Source organism: Alosa pseudoharengus, unplaced genomic scaffold (genome assembly GCF_046254945.1).
Source record: "Alosa pseudoharengus isolate Yale_2024_CS ecotype anadromous, Long Island Sound unplaced genomic scaffold, YU_APseudo_1.1 YU_APseudo_1.1_scf_10, whole genome shotgun sequence".
NCBI classification, from domain to species: domain Eukaryota; kingdom Metazoa; phylum Chordata; class Actinopteri; order Clupeiformes; family Clupeidae; genus Alosa; species Alosa pseudoharengus.
Window position 1 is genome coordinate 5,449,758 of NW_027468565.1, and position 24,532 is coordinate 5,474,289.

Here is a 24,532-nt window from a genome sequence, read left to right on the forward strand (position 1 = left end):
TACTGGAGTTAAACTTTATTCACACATCATCTCAACTGAACATTACTGAGGATTGGTATGGGTGGTTTGTTTTATATAAAATAAAGAAAAAGAAAAGAAATGCCTCAGAACTTCAGATATCATCACACAAGGAGAAAAGGGATTCGCAGTCTTGAGAGTATACCTTTCAAAGACATACCAACATGTCTTTTTTGGCTTTTAGCTCCTATTATTAAATGATTTAAACTTGTTACGTGGAAATGGGGGAATGGTCTAAAATGCAGTGTTCATAGCTGTTCTCTTTTCTTCTCTCTCTCTGGAGAAGTTTGGGAACTCTGTATTTGAAGGACACGTTATCCTACGAGGGGTGAACTGATACCAAACATATGCTACTGTGGATGAGGCCCGCTCCCACCTCCCCATCTTAAAACCCCCCTAAGCTTATGATCTATGTGATACAAACAAGCATTACATGGTTGCCAACAAACGTGAGGTATAACTGAAATATAGGTGTAACATCAATGCAACGTCAGAACAGGTGTGTATGTGAGTGTGTGTGTGAGAGACAATGTCCATATGTGGGTGTAACAAACAATCTCAAGGAGGCCAGCAGCAAACTTGAAGAAATAATAAAAATAACAGCAACTAAGAACAGAAATGACCGGCTAAGCTACATTCAACACAGTGGAGCACCTCCTGCTGGGTGGGCGAAATACTGGGTTTATACATCGATTAAAAGTCTCTTTTCTGTTCTGTGTGCTAAAAGACAGTCAGTTAATAAGAACAAGGTACAAGTAAGAGAGAGAGAGAGAGAGAGAGATGAAAAAGAATGTAAATGAAAAGCAACAGATTTAAACCGTGGCTGCATACATACACCATGAAATCAAACAAATGAATGAGGTTGTAGCCACGTGTCCCATCGTGACCGAGTCAGTGTTTACATTGCCAAGGTAGCAACAGAGCTTGTGAAGGCCAAAAGGGGGTGGTAGGGGTGTGAGCCCGGATGACAGCAGACTAGAGAAATTCTGATTGATACAGATAAGGGCCGAATCAAAACAGGATACAGGTCAGGTCAATGCCTGACCCTTTAAAGAATATTCTGCTAGGCATATCAGCATAAATAAGATATGACCTCATGATTTATTGGTTGAGAAATTGCATTTGCACAGAGCCTTACTTGTGTGGATGTTGTTAAATCCAGGGAGGTAACTCAAACCAATCTAACACTAGTATGTACCTACTTAATATTTCAAACAATATATATCTTTTTCCGGACTTAATAAGCCACAAAAAGTCAGAAACTGATAGGAATGCAGAATGAGCGTTCTGCAAAGAGCACCGTTATCCAATCTCCAGGGACATTTGGTAATTTGGTGACTCCCACCACAGGGTTGTACCTCCATAGCAGCTTTAGTCTGTACTGCCATGGCCTGATCATCTGCTAAGAATATATAAGTAGGGCCATCATGGTTTAGTTGTTCATAACAGGTCAGTGCACAACTATAATAGTCATTGCATCAAATGAGTGAGCCAACTATTAGCCATGTAATCTTTTTTCAATCCTTTAATATTAGCACGCAAACACCACAGGGGGTTTTCCATATGGCCTGAAATAATGGATTTTAAACTTATTTCTGCACTTCAGCGTATAACGATGACCTCTCATTTTAATAAATCAAAGGTAAACTCTCTATAATGTTGAGGTCATCACCCCCTGAAATGAACACAATTAAAAATATCCTTCACATAAATCTGATTTACTCTTAGGTTGGTGGCGCCACCCTCTGACAGTGGCCTGTAATAGCTGGTGCCTAAGACGCTTCCCTCAGAAGAAGGGGGGAGCATGACATAATCTTAGCCTTGTGCACTCTCACTCACACATATCAGTTGATGAACAGCACCCGGAACTATTTTGGGCCACCCCACTGAATGCCCATAGTAAGCTACTGAGGACATATTTTTTTCTTTTTATTCAAATCACTTGAGCATGGACTACTTGACAGAGTTTTTTTTTACTGCTAGATATACCTCTGTGCAATACCCCAATGCCATAATGAGTCTGAATACCTGAGTCCTGAGTGAGAGAAACCGGACTATGTCACTTGTTGTCACAACAGAGTTGCTAATGGAGATCCTTGATATGGAATACATTTAAAAATACTATGTGGGGAATCCACCCCTTTAAAAAAAGAAAGAAAAACGGAATTAGATTGGTTTCCAAAGTGAGCACAACCAACTGACAAAATATAAACTAAAAAAAAAAAAAGACTAGAGAAACAGAATAATAATTAATTATCTTTAAATAGTGTCACACATTTTTTTGTATTTGATAATACTAAATTAAAAAGAAGCCTCTCTTCTCCTGCTCTGCGCATTCCTCTGCCCAACTGCCTCTGGCAAACGGCAAGCCACACACCAATTCAAAACGCGTGCTGTCCCCATGGCAACCAACTGGAAAGGTCCTCTTCTTAGCGGTCCTGAACATTGCCTGTGAAACACAGCCATCACTCATGTACTGAGGGCTGAAATTAGAATATTTCTTCTCAAAAGCCACAACGGCAAACATAATTGGAAATGTTGGTAGCATATAGACTCCCTTGACATTATATGTAAAAAACAGAAACAATTAAAACATAGATCTTTCTAGACAACAGAGGATGAATCAACATGCCTCCTAATAACAAGAGCCCATTTTACAGTTGATATTGCTGTTCGTTGGTGTATGTGTATGTGTAGTGTGTGTTTACATGCTCATCATCTCACCTTGACGGGGTGCTAGTGCAAAAAGCTGTCCACTCTGGCGAAGGAGCAGGATCCGGAGCGGACTCGGGCCATGAGCTGCACACACTCGGTGGCCTGGCCCAGTGCCAGCATCAGAGGCGGCTGCTTGGGCAGGTTCTGGGACTCTGTGGATGTGGACACACACACACACACACACATGGCAGGAGTGGGTCAGTGAGCCACAGCAGGACACATCAGCAACCAAAAAAAAAAAGACAAGTAGGCCTATGATGGGCATGTGGCACGGCCCATTTATGGCATTGCCCATCTATGGCACTGCTGTTTGACTGGTGCCAGGGGGAAGGTAAGCAGGAACCAGCTTGGAGACTTGAGGAGGACTATGAAGACTGTCATTGACATGGTCTTTGATGGTGGTCTCAAGTGAATCATTGTGAATGTCAGTAGATTTTGTGTGTGTTGTGAGTATATGAGGTTGTATGAGCGAGTGAGTGTATAAGTCAGCGTGCGTGTGAGTGTGTGTGAACTTACCCAGGATGGCGCTGTTGAGTGCGGAGCAGATGGCCTCTCTTTGTGTGGGGTCAAGCTGCTGACCCACCGGGCAGTTCCAAGGGTCTGAGTATGCCAGGAGACTGAAGGCATCCTGACAAAACATACACAAAACATATAAACACAAACAAATGCGCACACACACACACACACACACACACACACACACAGTTGCGGTTATGACACTAATACGCAAGTCCTCAGTGAGGGCTGGCCTCAGAGAAGCCTGATTTAAAAAAAAAAAAAAAAAAAAAAAAAAACATACACAACTGTGCTGGCAGAGGATTAGCATGCTGTCAGGAACGGGGCGATCTATTTCTAGACAGATTAGCCATTTCTGATGAGAAGCACCAGACTGCCGCTGATGAGTGATTTTGAGGCACAGAGTGAAGTGATGTGCCACAGAATGGAATGTGACTCCAGAGCTCATGTCAGTGTTTCTGTGACCGTGTGTGTGTGTGTGTGTGTGTGTGTGTGTGAGTGTGTGAGTGTGTGTTCCATCATCTTCTGAAAGACATTTTCCACTTTGACTCCTTTCCTTCCCTCCCCTTTTTACAATCTCCACCACTCCTTGTTCTGCCTTACTTTTCCCCTTTCCTCTCTCTTCCTCCTCCTCTTCCTTCTCCTTCTCCCTCCTACACCTTCTTTTGAAGGCAGTTATAGCAAAGGACTAGCTGAGGACCTTTGTGTATGTGTGGAAGCCTTCTTATAGAACATCTGCACTTCAAGCCACCCTATCTCTCTCTCTCTCTCTCTCTCTCTCTCTCATTTTAACTCTTCTTTCTATTCATTCATTTTGCGCTTCTCCCCCTCCTTCCGTCACTCCAACCTGCAGCACCCTCACTGAGTGGAGCTTTTCCTCTGCACTCCTCCTCTCTCCCTTCCTCTGTTCCATCCATCCATCCTATCCTGACACTGTTCCTTATTCTCTTCTCATTCACTTCTTCTCTCTTTTCTACAATTTCCATCTGTCTATCATTCCATCCCTCCTCCTGCCTCCCATATCCCTCCATCTCTCCCCAGCGTCTCTCCTACCTGCAGTATCTTTCTGTGGGTGCTGTTCTTGCCGTACTCCCCACGCGTCTCTCCTACCTGCAGCATCTTTTTGTGGGTGGCGTTCTTGCCATACTCCCGGCACAGCTGCTCACTGAGGGCCTGCAACTCGCGGCCAAACTGGATCATCCTCTCTGTGGCCGCCTGGTTGCCCCCACACAGCTGTCTGGAGGGGCAGTTATCATCTGGAGGGGACAGAGGCAGAAGGTCATGGAGCTCCACTGAAGGCTAAGGTCAATTATGGATTACAGTGCTGGTGGTGGTGGTAGTAGTAGTAGTAGTAGTAGTAGTAGTAGTAGTAGTAGTAGTAGTAGTAGTAGTAGTAGTGGTACTGTATATTGTAATTATCAAATATCAAACTTTTTAAATATAATTACGTTAGTAGTACATAAATTGCTGAATGTTAAAATAATAATATATAAACTAAACTAAAAGCATGCACTCAAAAGAGGCCGTGTGATCCTTAATAAACCGTTTAACATCATGTTATTGACTTCAAAGCTGGATTTTACAATTAAGACTACTTTAAAAGCATCGATATGGTGACTAAACAGCTTTCAACATCTGACACCGAGGTCTAGCCTGCACATGGCTGCCATTCCAAAAACAAGGTTTCTGTTACACACAAAACATGCATCCTGGCAAACAGGCACACCAAATAAAAACAACTTCCTGCCACAGAAACATTCTGTTCTTTTGAGCCACGTGTACTCTGGCCAGAGAGGGTCATAAATAAAGTCTCAGTAACCTTGGTGACAAACAGCATTTTAAAACAACTTAATTCAGCAGCTTCCAATACAAGGCCAGAGGTAGCAGGAGTCAGAGTGATGGCCTGCGGAATGTGTGTGTCAGGGCATGTATGTACCGGTATGTGTACGTATAAACACGCATGTAATGGTATATTGATGTATAACTGTGTATTCAGGCACATACCTGCCACACCATTGCCCAGGCTGTTCTCATCAGCCTGTAGGATCTCCTGGTGTTTGTAGGTGCCATTCATGATCCGGGCGGATGAGTTCTCAGTCACTCCGTTACTGTAGTGCTCTGCCTCGATCTCCATCTCACTGTCGCTGGTGAATACACCCCCCACACACACACACACACACACACACACACACACACACACACACACACACACACACACAGACACACACACACACATACACACGGTATGACATTGACGTTCATAACACTCAGTCCCAATATAAACCCAATTAGCATTACATGACATTGGCACACACACAAACTCACAAACACACACAGTATGACACTCATAACACTCAGACCCAATATAAACCCAATTACCATTACATGACATTAGCACACGCGCACGCACGCACCACACACACACACGCACACACACACAGGGCCCTTTTGACCCACCTGGTCTCCTGGTTGCTTGTGGCACTGTGAGGCTGGGACTTGGTGGAGTCGGTGGAGTTTGTCTCAGAGTAGTTGACCGAGGAGGGGGAGGACGAGGAGGAGGAAGAGGCTGAGCTGACGCCCGGGTATTTGTTGTGGCTCTTGCTTTTGCTGGGAGGGGTGACCCCATTACTGCATGTGGGGCTGTCTGCACCTGCGTGGGACATTACAGCAGGCAGATGACGTACAGCCTACCAGTGTGAACCATTGACAGACATTTAGATGAATGTTTCATTAGATTCCTTTCTATATGGGTACAGCACACCAGTATGGCGGACTGGGATACACAAATGCGTATGGATGAATTCATGTATGGATGAAAGTACCATGTGCCAAGCAATTATGGATGAATATACCATGAATATGCTTAGTATACTATCCAATAAATATTGCATAGTTAAAAAGTCCACGTCAATACAATGTTTTCCAATTCAACACCAACACATCAGGGTTGTGCAAAATTCTGAAACTGGCTCTTAAATTCCAATTCAATTCTTGAATTTCACTTCACTTGTATTTCAATTGAGGTAGCAAACAGGAAGCAGAATTACAATACCAATTTTGCACAATACTGAAACACATCTATTCTAATGCTGCTTCTCAGATGGCGAGTATAGAACATAATTATACAGATGAACTAGTAGGGTCTAAGTGGAAGAAAATACTGCAATAGTAGCACTATCCATGAGTCTTACAGCTATTGCTACTCAAATAACAGGACTCAGGTAATTATAGATGACAAACAGACTCTATAACGCTATCATTACCTCCACCAAGGGGGCTATATTTTCGGTGCAGTTTGTCTATTTGTCTGGTAGCAGGATTACAGAACAATTATTGGCCTGATCCTCATGAACCTTGGTGAAAAGGTGTGGCATGAGCAAAGGAAGACGTTTTTGGAGCATATCTGATATACATGAGATATGGCATTCAGGCTTGACGGGGGTCTGAGATGTTTGAGTGTCCTAGCTATATTTCTCTCTGTACACCCCAACAAAGCGTGAGGAACGCAGACGTGCCCTGTGGCAGGTGCAGGTGGTGCTTGGGCTTACCTGTGCTGTGCAGGTGGGGGTTGATGGCCCCATGTCGGGGGCTCGGGCAGGGGGACCCGGGGTAGCTGTCCTGGGATTTGGGCGAGCGCACGCTAAAGCAACGTACCTCACTGTCTGTACCGTTCACCATCTCCACAAACTGCCGACACCTGTGGGCAAAGGGGAGAGAATGGAACGGTCAATGGACTGCATTTCTAAAGCACTTTTGTACTCCACTGAGCACTCCAAGCACTACTATGTCATGCCCTCACCTTCACCCATTCACATACAAACACATGTACCGATGGCGGTGGCTGCCATACGAGGCGCCAACCTGAGTAGTTTAGGGTTATCTGTCAAGGACAATTCAACGGGGTCAGGAGGAGCCAGGCTCGGGCCGAACAACTGCTGGACCTCCTGAGCCACTGCCGCCATCTCCACTGCGAAGAAGGAGAGGTTGACGCACACTGAGATTTACTGTAAACTGACACCAAAACAGATGGGACCATCCTCTGCCCAGAGAGTCAGTCAGACCATAAAAAAAAAAAACAATACTAGAGCCACCTGGGACGAACTCCTCATTTAACACGGTCTTTCCAACAATACCCAGTTTGTAGTGGACTCAAAGCTCTGTGACCAACAGAACATTTAAAAAGTCCATATCTCTGGGAGACATTGTTTGGAAGTGTAATTCATTCCTAAGTGTATCTGAATGGGCCAGACACACTGCGATCTATTCACCTATTCAATATCTTCTTGATATCCAATTTCCATTTGTCTAAAATCTTTAGCAGTGACTAAGGCCCACTGTTCCCATAGTTCTCTGGCTCTGCAGTATCTCTGTCTGCTGGAGCGCAACCCTATTATACATAAACTGATACCAGAGGCTGAAATATCACTCCAGTGGGGAAATGCACTCAAATGTGAACATGCTTTAAAACAGACAACGAAGCAAATAGTCCTCTCTCGTTTCTAAACTGAATTTTTTTTTTTTTTTTTTTTTAACTCAAATAGATAGGACTAAAAAGAGGGTTTAGAGTATGCCACACATGCAATTGTTCATTTCAGTGAACCACTCAGTGTAAATCTTCACATAACATACATTCCAGTGCAAAAAAGGATAGCGTTTCATATTACATGTCTGACCACAAAGGAGGCTATATTTTCGACAGTGATAGGATTTGGCTAGAATGCAAGGGGGACTGATTATACAGCAGTTTGAAAAATTGTAAACCTATCCAATGTCTCCGGATGGTATGGCTCAAAGTCAAGGTTGTGATTAAAAAGTGAAACTGTAGCATACTCCTCTGTGACTGTGGTTGCATGCCTGAAGGTGATCCCTTGTCAGAACACGATCTTGTTGCCATCCCCAACTAGCATCTCAACAAGTCATCTCCAGATGTGTACTCTTGTAACAAAGTAACAGTCTACCAGACTATGCATGAGAAGGCCACGATTTGTAGATCACTTTGCATGAATCACAGAACATCCATATAGCTTCAGAAACCCTGGATGGTGTAAAAAGACACATGCTACAGTGTTTCTCCTTCCACAGTTTTATCAGGGACTACTTTTTATGTTCAGCATAGAGGAGCATAGGGGTGCGGGTGACCACTGGTCTTGAGACTGGCTGTACACATGGGAGTGATGCCTTGTCAGCAAGGGATTTTATTACTATTGCCAGTAAGTATCTCTCAAAAGTCATCTCCATGTGTTCTCTTGTAACATGTAAAATATATTACATACAGCTCCATCGTACGCATGTCAAAGCACCAATAGATTACTTACCATGAATCGCACAACCCTGTGTTTTGCGAAAAGGCACATATGCGGTAGTAGGGCTGTGTATTGGCCAAAATCTGGTGATACGATACATATCAAGATACATGGGTTACGATTCAATATATTTCAATACTGTGCGAAAGGCGATACGCATAAAATGTAAGTAAAAAAAGTCTGCTTTAGACAAACAATTCAGTACACTGTACAGTACAGTTCTGCCAATGTCAATCACAAAATAAAGCACTTGCATGTAAACTAAATCGTGATATTCAATTTTATCCATATTTTCTTACACCCCTATGCTGCAGTGCTTTCAGGGACTGTTTCAAGGACACTACTACATTCAGCGTGGTGGCGTAGTAGCGTGGGGTGTGAGCGGCCTGTGGCCTCCATGAGCTCTGCTGAATCATGCAGCAGGTGAGAAACTCAATCTCAGAGTGACAAGCTCAGGTTGAGCACCCGCATTTATGGGACCGCCAGCAGCAGAAACACAAACAGTCTGACAGCACACTGCATTCTCCAAAAATACGATGCAGCATTCGGCAGAGACAACCAACCACACACACACACACACACACACACACACACACACACACACACACACACACACACACACACACACACACACACACACACACACACACACACACACACACACACACACACACACACACACACACACACACACACACACACACACACACACACACACACACACACACACACACACACACACACGGCTACATGATGGGCTTCAGCTGCAGCCAGAAAACAAGAGTCAGAAACAAGCAGATGCTAATTCAGCACTAACTCTTGGCAGACCGTGTCCAAGCACAGGATCCGTGTACACGGCATGCCGCGACCCCTGGGTCACCCTGACCCCTCGTTAGCGACGGCGGCTGCCACACAAGAAGCTCCAGTGTTTTCCGACCCATGCCTCCAAGCGTATCTCTTTCTCTTTCTCTTTCTCTCTCTCTCTCTCTCTCTCTCTCTCTCTCTCTCTCTCTCGGGAGAGGGTCACCCAGTTGATTAGCGTGATCTAATGTCTTTGTAGCACAAACACACAGCTGGGCTCCCGTCCAGAGAGCAGAGGGAGCGCTGTTGTGTTTGGTGTTTGTGTACTTCGCAAGCTGTGCTGCTTCTGAGAAATCAGTAGGATGTCCGACACTCAATGGGAGAGCATGAGCGTGTGTGTGTGTGTGTGTGTGTGTGTGTCAGTAGATTTCACACTAGCACCAGCTCAAGGCGCACCCTACATGGAAACTAGTGACAGGACATTTGGTCACTGGCAAGCTCCAGTGCAGTGGGCAGGGAGGGCAGAGAGGAGCTGTGGTCAGAGCTCCCTGGAATACTACTCACTTTAACATGAAGAGTAAATTGGGGTTGTGTTCTAGCAGGCCGGGATACAGCTGCTGTGTGGCTTCTATAGCCTCTCCTACACGCCCCGCCAGAACCAGCTTCTGTATTCCTGCACAGGAGAGAGAGAGAGAGAGAGGGAGAGAGAGATTTTTGTCATGAGAGACTTCAATAACCCCTTTATTTGCAAATCTATGGACACCTTGAATTTTCAAATGTTTATTATACTATTCTAAATACATTTACAGATTATTGTGCCATGAAACAAGGTAAATAATGGTAAATAATAACATACTTAGCCTCTACTGAAATATATGTATACATACCAAAACCAAACAAAACAGGTTTATTTTTGTACCCCTACATTAAAACACACACACACACACACACACACACGCACGCACACACACACACACACACACACACACACACGCACACACACACACACACAAAGAACACAGAAAGAACACAGACAGGAAGACAAACATCAACTTGGCATCAAAACCGTTATTTTCTACATCTGGTCACGAGAAAGAGAGAAAGAGAGAGAGAGAGAGAGAGAGAGAGAGGGAGGGAGGGGGGCGGGAGAAACAGCTCATTCATCCACTTCTGTGTTAAGAGAGCCTGAGGCGTACAGAGGTGAAGAAAGACAAAGCACAACCAAAACGTCTGTGTCAGCTGTCTGTATCAGGCAGTAATTTTGGCAGAAAATATAGCGGAGAACACTTGGTCTGCCTTCTTGGTTGGGGGGGGGGGGGCATGGCTGCTCTTACTTTGTCTGTTTTTTATGGAAGTCGGGTCCTCTTGAATGACCGTCTCTGTGGCTCTGGCGAAGGCTGTGGCAGTGGCACAGTACCCATGGTGCACCAGGTAGCTGGACACCATGCTGCAAGAGGACATCATGTTCCCGTTACACAAAGAGGTCATTTGAACAGACTTAACACACTCTTAACTCATGTGTGGATGAGTGTGTAGGAATATTGTGAGGCTATGTGTTTCTAACTGCATCGTTTAAGTGGGAGATGGACTATGGTATTGAGTACTGTAAACATGGACTTTCACCCTTAAGCGATTAACTGCAAGTTAAACTGTACGTTTTTAAGTACAGTTTGTATGAAAGTGTGACTTTATATGTAGGGAGTTTCCAAGGTATTATAGCAAACCATTCTGGTATAAGTGTGTAATTGTGTGCCTATGACAAACCGAGACTGCACTCAGGTCATTAACTCGAAACGTACTTTTGCAACACGGCTTGCCACTCTCCCAGCCTCTCTCCGATGGGAAAGCGCGCGATCATGCCATGGATCTTAGCCCTCCACTCACTCATGTAGTCTTCAATGTCAAAAACAAAAGGGTGCTGGCCAAAGTTTGCGTCCACAATCTCGCCCGGAGTCTGCAGGCCAACTGTGGGATACAGGTTTGGCTGTGGGGTGACAGAGAGGACCAAGAGAGAGGAAAGGTGGAGGAAAGAGAAAGAGAGAAAGAGACAGAGACGGTGCAAGACAAGAGTCAGAATGAGACAGACTCACGACTTGGGCAATATGATCCAATAATCAGAACATGCGCAGGGCTTAAAGCAAGAACATTTCTGAGGCTGAAGTTATCAGAAACTTCCAAAGCTGTGGTCTATAGTAGAATAGTAGATAGTGATCTATTTTTTTGAAATCTTATATAGCCTGGCCCACACCTGAATTCAGGCATAGTCAGAATCTGCTTAGTCGCTTAAAGCATTATGTGTGGCATGTTTTCTTGACTTTGTTGATTAATGGACAAAAAGCAAATTTCAGCTCTAAAAAAATCACTCTGTGAAAAATAAGAAACACCCAGAGAACTTACCGGGAGGTCTGTGAAAGCCACACCTAGAAGACAACAGAGGGAAAGACGACTGATTTAGCCTCACATGTTACACCAACAGGAAGAGCAGGTTTGGCTGTCGCAGGTGAAGTAAACGTGAGGGACAGGGCTGATTCTGTTTGACAGGTGTTCCCTGGGGGTTTGGGGGATGTTACACTAACATACGGTGCAAAATGTTACCTAAACTGTGGCCGTTCTTGGTGTAGAAACAGGTGTTGTTGATGAGGTTAACGCAGCAGCCAATGACATCGCCCGTCGTGAAGGTCGGGCCATACGGTTGGCCAGTCCCTGAGGAGCAGAAGGAGTGTCCGTCGTCGCCATGGTAACCATATGAATGCTTGTCCCATCCTGTAATGAATACATAATGTGAAGAATTAAAGAAAATAAAGGGCAAAAAGGTAAATATTACAAACAACTTTCTACGACTGAACATCCCTTTGCAGGAAAACAAAGACAAACAGCTGCTAAATGTACACACATTTATATAAGTTATTACCTCAGCAATATGGACAGGCCATACACTCTAGCAGTTTTTTATGTTAGCCCCTGACCTGGCACAGGCTAAGTGCTGTACTCACTTAGCTGTTGTTATGCTACAAGAGTTATAAATTATTTCTACCCGTTACATAAACCCAATGTAGGCCTTGTCTTAAAAGATCTGGGGATGGACAGTGTAAACAAACCTAATAGACTGTGAGGGCTTCAGCAGTATTTCAAGCACACATACACTCACAAAACACATCCACACCTGGTATCAGATACTGTATGTAAGCCTGCCACACTGTTCTTTACATAAAACAGACACACACACACAGAGACACAGTCTGCTTCCCCTACTGGCCAAAGGGAGTTGCCACTCAGTGAGCTGAGGGGCTTTTGAGGGCACAGCAGTGATGACTGATGACTCACCCATGCTCAGAGCAGGAACACATGCACAAAAGGACACATGAATATGTGTATACTTAGGCATGACTGTGTGTTTGTGTGTGTGTGTGTCTGTGTGTGTGTGTGTGTGTGTGTGTGTGTGTGTTTGCGCGTGCATGTGTGTGTCAGACACAATCAGGAAGCATCAGGACTATAAGCACGGATCACAGTGACACACAGCTGAGTATACACAGTGACACGCACACACTGGCTTCTGTTTCCTGCGCGTCAAGTGTGCGCCCTCATTCCAAATAGCCAATTAAGCAATGATAACACACACTGTGCGGCGGAGCAGAGGGAACCCATACAGCAGCACACTTTAGAACCGCTCCTGGCCCTGATCTCAGGTCAGCTCAGCTCCGCCCCAGACCCGTGTCAGACTGGGCCGCTGTCCCGGTACCATCCAAAACGCGGAGGGATTGGGGGGCGGAAGGCGAAAGGGAGGAGAACAAGTAAAAGGGGGGTGAAAGTAGGTCGTGAGTGAACTGTGTGGTATTAGATTAATCTGCCGGCGTGGCCCTGACAGGGATATTGCTCCTAAAGCTGGGCTCAGTGTTCCCTGCATGGTAATGAAATGGGCAGGGCTCCACTATGGGGATCAGAAGCAGTGAGGTCAACGGAGCACATAAAACTATTACTGCCCTGTCGAACTCAAACACACACACAAACAAACACACACACACACAACATCATCACAAAAAACGGACTCACACAAACACACACACACACACACACACACACACACACACACACACACAATAACAATAGGCTAAACACTGGATCGGGAGAACTGAATTGGACGTTCGAGCAGCAACAGGCTCCATCCATTCCATAGAAGCACACATTCTTTTTCTTTTTTAATGAGGGAGCCGTCAAGCGCTTGTACACACGGTCCCCTACTTCTACAATATTCCGAGCTTCACGTGACCTATAGAACGCTCTGCAGCAGCCCGGCAGCAGAGAGGGAGAGTGGGCACATGAGTTGTGGTCAGCAGGTGCGAACAGAATTGGCTGGCTGGACAGGCCCGAAAGCATTCCACTGGCCTCGGGCACAGCGGAGAACCCGACGGGCAGGTGACAAGAGGCAGAGCGCCCAGGAGCGTCCGATTGGCCAGTGGCAGCCTGCGAGGGAAGGGAACATCTGACGGGAGGAACATGGGAAGGCAGGGGGAACAGTGGGCTGACAAGAACTCCGTCTGTGCCTGAAAAATCAGCCCCTCTGTAGGAACATCCCTCCCTCCCTCCCTCCCTGTCTCCCTCCCTCTCTCTCTCTCTCTCTCTCTCCCTCTCTCTCTCGTCCTTGCATTCATGGCTAGAGATCATTGCTGTTATGTCATGCTTAAGCTTCTGTGTGCTAGTAAATCAGTATTATGATCTAACCCATGTGTAATGAAATACATAAGCATTGAGAGAAAAATCTGGATTACCAAATAAAAATAAGGGGGGGAGGGGGGTGATACACCGGTAAACAACACATCTTACACTCCGACAGTCACCCTAACAAATTCTGTCCAAAAGATCCACAGGACAAAATAGAGTTCTAGTCCCATACATGGAAACAGTATGGGTGTTCATTCAATCTTTCAGTGTTCTGAATGCTGATATTTTAGGCATATAGGTCTTAATTAAGCAGAGGCCGTCGAGATTCTAGACTGTTCAAGTTTGTCCCTGCCTGAGGAGCCTGTTCAGGAACACTCGGTTAATGACACCTACATTTTGCCTGCTCCTTTTCCCTTTACAGCAAACCTGTGAGCATGAAAAAAAACATGCTTTTATGAAAACACCTTTTTCTCTTGTTCTGGCTTTTTTGAGTATCACTTTCTGAGATGAGAGAGAAGACAGCGATCGGCAGAATTTGCATGTTAAAAGTCACCATTCAATCTCTGAGGGCTTTCCTCAGGCATGTTCAGACATGTTTCGCTGGTAAGAGGTTCAGTTGAAGCCAGAGGGTGTGAGTGAAAGACGAGGAGGAAGAGAGACAAAAACAAGGGAGGTAAAGTGTGGAAATAAAAAGAGAGACCTGGTGGACAGAGGGACCAGATCAAAGTGAAAGAGCTTTAAATGCTTGCGCGACTGAGCAAGCGTTTGTCTACTTTCAAAAACTACCCTGAGGTCCACGATCACCCCTCAGCGTCATCTTTCCACCACATATGCAGACACTGACACCGTGACCCCTGACACCTAGAGGGATCTCCTCTACAGCCCCTACATTCACACACACACACACACACGCCACTTACCAGGCAGCCGGTTCATGTTGACCCCCTGGGCGGACAGGCCAATTCCCATGTACCTGCACACACGCACATGAAGAGAGGCAGGGAACACGATAAGCTTTGGTCAAAAGCAGAGAAAAGGGCCACAAATCACTGCAAAACTCACAGGGAATCAGCTATACACAGTAGATGTTTGGATACTTTTAGCTTCGATCAACAATCTCAACGCTTGAAAGGGAGTGGGAACTAAGACCTCAGATAGGTTTGATGCAATGACTGTCATTGGTTTGATGACTGTAACTTCCATTAAGCTTCCATCAAACAGATGCGCCTTCACACCAAAAGGTAAACCACTGACATTAGACTTTTATACAGTTTCTTTACAAGTATTGAGGTGACCAGACATAAGTATACCTGTTAGGAATCATTTTTATGTTGTCATACATTTTCATTGACTTTATAAGCACTGGTGCCTTACGTTGACATGGATGTTGCCCCATAGGATCGACTCCTACCGACTTTCCCCTAAAGATGGCAGCAAAGATGGCAACATTTCCGGAAAGGTACTGGCTTGATGAAATTCATTCTGGACTCTATCCGACCACATAAAGACCTCGGGATACTTCGGTTTGGCTTTAGGGACCCTCTACTCACTACCACGTAAGTGTAATGTTGTTTGGAACTGTAGAAGAGGTATAAAAATAGCGTTTTGTAGCGGCGAAATAATATGCCCTTCTCACTTCCACGCTAACGAGTTTTGACTAAAAACGGTAAAATCGAACTTTCTCAAAACACATCCGAATGACATGATTTTGATGTCAACTCAACGTATGTACTCCCAATCATCCATAAATTGATCTAAAGTGCTCACTGTTGGAGCTCACTGATGGGCATGCTTGGCCTGCCAGAAGCTGCTGGTAGATCCAGCTACAATGGGGGTGTCAAGAGCATTTTGGAATGGCACAAAGTGGAGGAGCCACCTGAAACATACTGTAGATCTCCGGTGACCCTCTTCATTGTATTCCCAGGTGGTAATACAGTGTCAGCTTGCCTCATCAAGGCTCTTTGAATAGAAATCTTTGCCCATGCTTTTTACACTAGCAATGAACTCTTCCAGGTGTAGCTTTTCAATGAGATCTTCAAACTGTCAAAGTGTCATCTCCTTCCCACTTACCACACATACTACATACCAATGTGTCAGAGCCAGAACCAGTACCAACCTGCTTCAGCTTCCCCCAGATTTTTTTTATTTTTTATATTCCCTCTATCTTCTGGTTAATCAGATATATATGGTCATCATTACATTGTTAAAACAACAAATTGAATGAGTGCCTAAAACTTTTTCACAGTACTGTAGTGTTTACATAGATTGCACTATGTTACACTTGACTGATTTCCCCAGTAAACATTTGAACCCAAAAAGGGAAAAATACACTTAAATCTATTTCAGAAAAAATGCTGGTAGCCATCATGGTTTTTCATAAAACATTTGATCTACTAAAGTAGCATTGGTGGTCATGTGGTCATCCTCATATAATAAAAGCAATTAACAAAAAAAGAAAGAAAAACTTAGAAAATGTCTATTTACAACACTGAATTGCCTGAGTGTGCATCTGTGTTTATCTGTAAACAGAAAACATTTTTATGGCTTTTAACGATGAGATGAGATCTCACATGGTGATAACTTCCAACGTCCAAGCCAGTACTAAAGACTGCACACAACTCCTTCCAAGAATTATGACAACCAGCAAAGCGTAACCAAATGGACTGTCAAACACAATTTGTGCTCCTTCAACAGACACGAGAACCAAGGAGCAAGCATGTTTACTCATTGTGGAGACAGTATGCCTCTTCCATTTCTAAACCAGGACTGTGCCATACTGTTGACATGTTTATAATCCTACTGGGTAAATAACCTCCACAGAAGCCTGCCAGGATGTTTGTGGTGGTATTCAGATAATGTTTGGAATCCTCTGTGTCTGTGACTGTGTCATTTTTGATGTTACAACTCAAAATGGAGCATGCAAGTTGGTTGCACCACAATGACATATTATCATATTCACATATATAATTTCAGTGCCCTTCATTCTGGGTTAAGAAAACCATACAGCAGGACAGCAGATGACTTTGCACACTGAGACCATAAATCTGATCGGTTTTACTTAGCCGCCATTCATTTGGCTACATTTCATCCATAGTGATTTATTAACCGGTCAACTGCCAGAGGACAACAAAAAAATCCAAATTATCAGTGCAATAAAAACTGTGTCAGGTCAAAGCAAAGGCAAAATAGCAAAAGAAAGAGAATCTATTTGAAGGGAATCTTCTACACTGATCACCAACTGCTGAGCTCACTGCAATCACTTCAGATGAACTTACCCATCTCTGCCCTTGCTGACAATCTTCACCTCGAAGTAGTAGATGCCACAAGCTGCGGGGATGGGGTGAGTAGCACGCACAGACGCAGCATCCTTATGGTTCTTTCCATGGCCTGAGGCACAAAGAAAGGGAGAGGGAGGGAGGGAGGGAAGGAGTGAATGAACATCACTGAAAATACACCAGTATAGTACTTGACTGGAAGCAATAAGCAAAACAGGACCTTTAGACATACACAGGCACACAGTTAATATGGTACAATCTATGTCAGAATATGGGAATATAAAATTCCAAGGTAATTTGTAATGCTCTGCAAAATAGCCAGTCATGAGGGTGGGGGCACATTTGATGCAGTGATATACCAAGATATTTCTTCTTGTGACTAAGACTAAGTCTAACTTCAGCTGCAATACCAAACTAATGCTTACCAGTGTGGGATATTAACACACTACTAAATGGACTGTTTTATGGAACAACCATTTTACAAAACAGAATATACAAAAACAGATAATCGCTATAAAATAGAACTATATAACTCCAGATTTTCAACCTCAGAAAGCGGCTGTTCATCCAACGCAAGACCGTCAGAAGCTTAGGCAGTTTTAAACAGGGTTTGAAGGTTTTGCTTATTTGGTTTTAGTTATTGTATTGCTTGTTGTATAATACAGATGGATTTGTTTAATGAATGATGGATGATTGATGTGTGATATGCTGTCACTTGTCCTTTCCCCCTGCCCTTAGGGACCACAATGGAAATAAGTCTTTGGGTTTTATTGTATCATTCCTGACTATTTATGTATTTAATGTATGACACAGAGTACCGTTTCATATTTTATATCTAAATGGTCAAAAAAATCAATCAATTAATCAATTCCATTACCTTTCTGGTTATGCCTTTACCCTTTTCCTTGCTTATAAAAGCTAATAAAGGTTGCTGACTTGTGGATGGCTCAGTGCTAGTTTTAGCTTGACGTTTACCTTTAGACTCTGAGGCCTAGGTGTACTAAGAATTACCGCCAAATAACCCCCTTTCTGACGCTTTTTGCACCTTAAAGGTGCTCTAAGCGATGTTGGGTAACGCAATTTCGGTTGACGTTCAAACAAAACAGAGAGCTAGCTCGCTTTTCCCTCCCCCTCCCTCCCGTGCAATTGAAACTCTCCTAAACGCGCATCTCGTCGGTGACTGGCTGGAACAGTTTGTTATGTTTTTATGGTCCAGGCTGGACCAAGTTTGTAGTTTGAGTATTTTTAAGTGGAGTAGAGCTACTAGGCCAACTCTGTATGTTGCTGCTTGTTGACATCATATGATCATGTATGATCGCTAAACTTTGATTTGTTTTAATGTTGCAAAAGGCTGGTCGCCGGTCATTGCCGATCACATAAAAATCGGCCATTTCCGGTCACCAGACTATTAACCTGTACATCTCTAATTCCCACCCCTCACCAGAAGGAGTATAAACACATTAGCCTATGCTTTGGTAACACATAACCTTAGCACAGGACACAGACTGGATTAGGCCCAGTCATCAGTTACTGTATTTGTTGCATGAACACCACAGTGAGACAGTCATCACATACAAAAGCTACAGCTCTAGGTGGTGCTGGTACACCATGCACACAGCCCTGTTAAGGACACGTGTGAGTGTAACCAGCCATCGACAACATGTACAGGCATAGTTTAAGGTTTCGAGATGTGTTTGTCATGTTATGCGTGTGTCTAGTGTAAGACTAAGGGAGCCAGTGGATCAGAGTATCCACTCTATTCCGTTGATTGAATGCAAAATACTTCGGTGATTCTGTTTTTACCTCTCATCTACACTACTCTGGTGTTTCCGAGCTCCTGAAACGGAAAGATTTGAAAACGGCGGCTTTGCATTTTCATAGTGACAGGGGAATCTGAAAACATCTGAAAATAATGAAGTAGAAGTCCATGTTCCCTTCCTAATTGGGCCTTGTCAGTCTGATGCTTCTTAACTCTCTATCACTCACTTTGACTTACACATCTAGCCTGCCAGCAGTGAATGTAACATGGAGACCAAGATACAAGCTTTATTATCCGTCCTGACTTTGGTAGGATCTGTACAATGCTGGCAATTGTTATGATTATGGAATTTAGCAGATTCTTTTGGCCAAAGTGATTATGTGAATGATGTGCAGACAAGATTTACAAATTGTAAACGTGAATGAAGACGTATTTTCAAAATCAGGATAGTGTGGAAGTAGCCTCAGCCTCTAGTCTATGAAAATGTGTGTGTGTGTGTATGTGTGTAATTATGGGCATTTATATGCACACGTAGCTTATGTGTTGTCAGCCTGTGTTAGGGCATGTGCTTGTCTTGTATGAGTGTTAGTGCATACTTATCGGTGTAGTGTGTGTGTGTATATGTGTGTGTCTACACTCTGTAGCTCATGTAACTAAACTCCGTGCCCTGGTTGATAACAGGACACCTTACGGCTGCAGCCTGAGGGCAGCTGTGTGTGGAATTCTTCAGCATGCGCTTCAGCTGTGCCCTCAGGTCCAGCTCCTCTGCGACACCCCTCTGCTTTTAGTACCATCCAGATCTACTACCAATTTGCATGTGAGTGTATGGTGCGTGCGTGCGTGTGTGCGTGTGTGTGTGTGAGAATGAGATCACCACCACACACTGTTCAAATCAGGGAGTTCTCATACCATTCATTATAAAAAATGTCTGTCACCCTTGCCATAAACTATGATGAGTGAAACAATATTACTGACCATTGGGCTATACTGTCATAGTCCTTTACAGCCGAGGCCTAATAAAAACAACACCAACCGACACTCACATGCAACAAGCTATAGGCTATTTATAATCTATCAGTACTCAAACAGTACCAAATAGCAGTCAGAATACTCAGACACTGTGATTCCCTTTCTCTTAAACTCATGCAAACATACAGGCTCACATATGTGCACCTCTCACACACACACACGTGTGTGTGTGCTTATGCATGCCCGCATCCCCCCTCCACCCAGCAAATCTATTTATAACCCCAACACACACCAGCTCAAGTCAGAGCTGAGGGAGAAGACCCTGTATCAGAAAGCCTGCGTAACAGCCTGATCTCTCCCTCTCTGAGACAGTCAGTTAAATAAGAACACACGTGTGAACATGTGAAGGCTGAAAGATGAATCGATTTCTAATTGAAACCACAATTTGAACTAGGCTAATGCAATTAGCAAATCGCAAATGCCACAATTAATTGTGCAGCTCATGGTGGTTATTTTAGAGTATTTTAGCCTACTTCCTGAGCAACACTATCAACATGTACGAACAGCATAGGCAGCAGTACAGTGAATGTACAACAAAAAAGGCAAACAGAAGTACCGTAGTAAGTCTTGACCAAGAAGTAATATTTCATAGTGATTGTAAAATTGTGATTGTTAAATGTATTACAGTGAATATTGAACTGAAAAAAAAAATCACAATTAGATACAGTTTAGACAATTAGATTCACAATTAGATACAGTATTTTACCCAAAATATCAGCCCTACCGTACACAGAGACACTAGTCAGCCGCTTCACTAGCAAAACAGCAAAATAGCAGCAGCTTTTTGCTCTAGTGCTCCTGGATATCTGTAATCAGCTACAGTGTCACACCACCAAAATGTTGTGCAACATGTCTGTAGCGCAGTGTTCCACAGACACTGAGGACACATGCACACACACACATAATCAATTTATCTGTCAATCACACCAACCACCTCATTAAACTGAACTAAGAAGATCAGATATCATAAAGAGGGCTGGATGACTCAGCCGACTCTCAACACACCTACCATTATTCACAATTAGGTTACATCAAAACAGCCAAAGGAAGAGAAATAAACTGGTAGAGTGATGACAGTGTTGGCAAACACTGCTTTACAGTTTCACATAGCGAGACGGGAGAAAGGGGTGGTGAGGGGGAGGGGGGAACGCAATCTGGTGATGTCACCTCTCCGACTGAACATGCATGAGTGGCCTCAGACCACAGAAACTCCCCCTCTATGGGCAAACAAACACTATCCACTCCGCTCAGAGGAATCACACAGCCTGGGTCCAGCTAAACAAGCTGCAGCTCCTCACAGAGAAGAGTCCAGTGACACAACCAACAAAAGGATCTAGTCACCAGAACAAGCATGATGACACTAGAGTCCCTTTCACTTCAGTCGCTCTCTCACTTACACAAACACACGTGCACACACAGACACACACATACACACACACACACACACACAGAGAACAGATTCTACTATCTTCATGCAGGGATCTCATGGTCCTTACAATTTATTTGTACCATTAGCTAAAGAATGTGAGAGTGTGGATAGATCAGTGTAGACATCAATAACTTTGTCAGAACAATTAGCTTTGGAGAACAATAACTGGGTGCAAAACAACTGAACTCCACACCATAGGCTTCAAATCATGACCAAACAACACACACACACCCTGACAATAAAATCAAAGAATTCATCGCCTCATAACACACACATGGCCGTGAACAGATACACACAGACACACACTCCACATCTCTAATCTGGCCTTGAATAGAGGAAAGTGGCACACTGGCCAAAATAGCCTCCCAAAATCACAAGGGTGATTTACCAGGCAGAGCGGAAAAAAAAACAGCAGGAGAGGAAGATGATTAAAGGGAAATTGTTAATAATGACACAATGGGTCCCCGTTCAGACAACTGCTTAATGCATAAGCTTATAGGAGGAGGGTCATACAAATTCACAACAAACACCGTGACAGGAGCGTTTGAGTCTTGTGAAATTAGTTTCTATTAGGCTACAATTGGCATTGTTGGCTTCAAAAAAGATTCAAGGTTTTTAGACCAATGTTGCCCCATGCCATTTCATATCTATGGACCTGATCGAAATAAACACACCTAATCATTCTGAGATGTTTTACATCAGTGAGAGTCAACCAACCATAAGCCCACAAGAGATAGGCCAAATTTAGTATGCTATTCACAGATACCTACATTTCTATCTAGGAGGCATAGCCTATAACCTGTTGACTTGACAACCCTACCCAAATGTCCATGATGCAACAGAATCAACACATGGCCTACAGCAATCAAGTTAAATAAGCTTTTAAGCATAAGGCCTATGTAGGCTTTCAGAGGCCTGGGTTTCTGTAGACAGAGAGCGCAAACTGATAAGGATAAGATAATTTCGCCAAACAGGACTGATGTTGTGTAGTGACCACCACCTTAACACACTGGTCAGTAGCCTACAAGACTGGATAAAAGGGTTATACAATTATTCCATCGATTTATCAAGTATTCCAAGATTGTGGGCAGTAGGTTACAAATACATATATAGTTAATACTAAGGATATTTAATTGCATTATATTTACAGATGCCATACAGAACATATGCTATCACAAGTTAAAAGAAATGCGACCTGCGACATCTGCAAAAAGTAGCCTAGGCCTTGCATCGGCATTTCGGGTATTTGGCAAAAAGTCCAAGCTGCAGTGTATGACAGGACCTTGGTATTTAAATTAATCTCCAAAGATGTCGACGAATGTCCATGCCAGTATATATTATATAATAATAACTAGGTTACATCCTTTGATTAAAATGCAAGATAATGTCGCCAAAACAGCTGAGCTGACATAGCTGTGATGCCCTGAAATGCTGTTGTGATCATAAAGTAGCTCATGTTTTTCAAACCATAACTTGTATGTAAATACAGTTATCTTTGTTTAATATAAAGCTACCTACATTGGAATCTCAATTCATTACGCTAACAATACAGAATGACACATATCCCGTCGGTAATGTTCATTTTATTGTTAGCATAATCTGGCTAACTAACTAGCTCCATACAATATAACGTTCCTATACCTGTTTCAGCTACTGTAATGTTAGCTAAACGGTTAGCAATAATAGCAAGCCAGCTACAGATGTTAGCTAGCTTGCAAGCTAAACCTACACCGTAATACTTGTTATTTTACAGTTCACCAGTCCACTGTTTAGCTTCAAAGATAACTATGCATTTCGGGAATATACTCAAGTCTAAATGATTCATGGAGTATACAAATATAAGGGAAATGCTTGAATAAGATGACCAATTACATGAAAATGATAAGCTTTGAGAGCTGAGCATTTGACCTGGGATATCCGTACTGTCAGTGTTTGCTAGCTAACTGTCAACCATTTGGGCATTCCTCTTCCCTCTTGTGAAACAAAGCAAAGGGAAGGAAAAGCAGCTCAAACTAGATCAGGGAGATTGCATACACATAATCGCACCCAACTAAACACGACGCCCTTAGCTATCGGGAATGACAAGGCCCATCTGATGACACTTAAGTGACTAATATCCATTTGGTCACGTCTCTATACCTTTGTAATGCACCCGCAGATTGTTCTGAGAGAGACCGATGTAGCTGTATTTATCCTTGGGGCTCCAAGATCGGGGTAAGGGGGTCTCTTCCTCATTCACGGCCGGGTACAGCCGCTTCAATCGTTCGTTTAGTTCATGCTCTTGATAGTTAAAAGCAGGATCCCCCGATAGCAGGCTCCCCGCTCCAAGCTCTGCCATTTTTGGCTTTGTGCGTTAATATTTTCTTATTTTCTACTCTGTTGTGTCAATCCGCTGAAAAGAGAGAGCAAGATAGACTGAGGAGAAACAGCAGTAGTACGATATCCCCGGATAACCAGCGTAGCGCTGGTCGGACTGTCGGTGCCGTGTGGGTACTGTAGTCGAAAGCAAGCCCTTGTGCTATTCTGAGCTGTCAATATCTATGAAACGCCAACTACAGAACCCAGGAAGGAACATACCCTGTGCATTTTTAGAGCGTGGGCGTGGAATGAAGCTTTGGAAATGTAGTTTCAAAGTTTGTTTATTTATTGCGGTTGGATTATAAGGCATTTCCCCCTTGATCCATTGAAAACAATGTTTAGATTATCTCTGCAAAGACATAACATGTAAATTTCATGTTTTGGACTTCATCGGACTCGATGGAGAGTAACATGTCAAACCGTTGGCACATTTTCTGTTCAAATATTATTATAATAGGAGCCATACTGTTTTGTACAAAGTTTTTTTGTTGAAATGTCATGTCATTCAATGCAGACGCCATAGCATTACGTCATTTGTTTTGTCATCACTATTTCTGAAGATTGTAGATAAAGGTACTATTTCTATTCAGAATAGAGTATCTTTGCTGATTTCAGGCAGGTGAACCAGCAGTATCTAAATGAGATCCCTGTTCTGAAATCTGACACATAC

The 24,532-nt window shown here is 43.5% G+C and overlaps 1 protein-coding gene across 2 annotated transcripts; it reads right to left on the reverse strand.

Annotated features, from left to right (window-relative positions):
• Positions 1-24,017, reverse strand: ranbp10 (RAN binding protein 10). 2 transcript variants are annotated; one of them, XM_076303815.1, is made up of 15 exons: positions 23,644-24,017; positions 17,288-17,399; positions 14,933-14,985; positions 11,949-12,116; positions 11,751-11,773; positions 11,153-11,337; positions 10,688-10,800; positions 9,918-10,026; positions 6,798-6,946; positions 5,707-5,899; positions 5,254-5,393; positions 4,303-4,505; positions 3,250-3,361; positions 2,743-2,885; positions 1-2,467 (listed from the first exon to the last, which is right to left on the reverse strand). In XM_076303815.1, exons 1-14 carry the CDS (start codon positions 23,840-23,842, stop codon positions 2,755-2,757), a joined length of 1,890 nt encoding a protein of 629 aa, XP_076159930.1. In that variant the 5' UTR covers positions 23,843-24,017; the 3' UTR covers positions 1-2,467; positions 2,743-2,754. The 2 variants fall into 2 exon arrangements, with proteins under 2 accessions (XP_076159930.1, XP_076159931.1); XM_076303816.1 differs by having other exon boundaries at positions 4,360-4,505; positions 23,644-24,013.
• Positions 24,018-24,532: the final 515 nt, after the last annotated feature.

What these genes read in the sequence shown, in the direction of transcription:
- ranbp10 (XM_076303815.1), bottom strand. Translation starts at nt 23,842, where the DNA reads ATGGCAGAGCTTGGAGCGGGGAGCCTGCTATCGGGGGATCCTGCTTTT. An exon ending in TCTGCGGGTGCATTACAAAG is followed by an intron (nt 17,400 to 23,643) that starts GTATAGAGACGT and finishes TTTGTGCCTCAG; the next exon opens with GCCATGGAAAGAACCATAAG. An exon ending in CCCCCACCTGCACAGCACAG is followed by an intron (nt 5,900 to 6,797) that starts GTAAGCCCAAGC and finishes TGTCCCACGCAG; the next exon opens with GTGCAGACAGCCCCACATGC.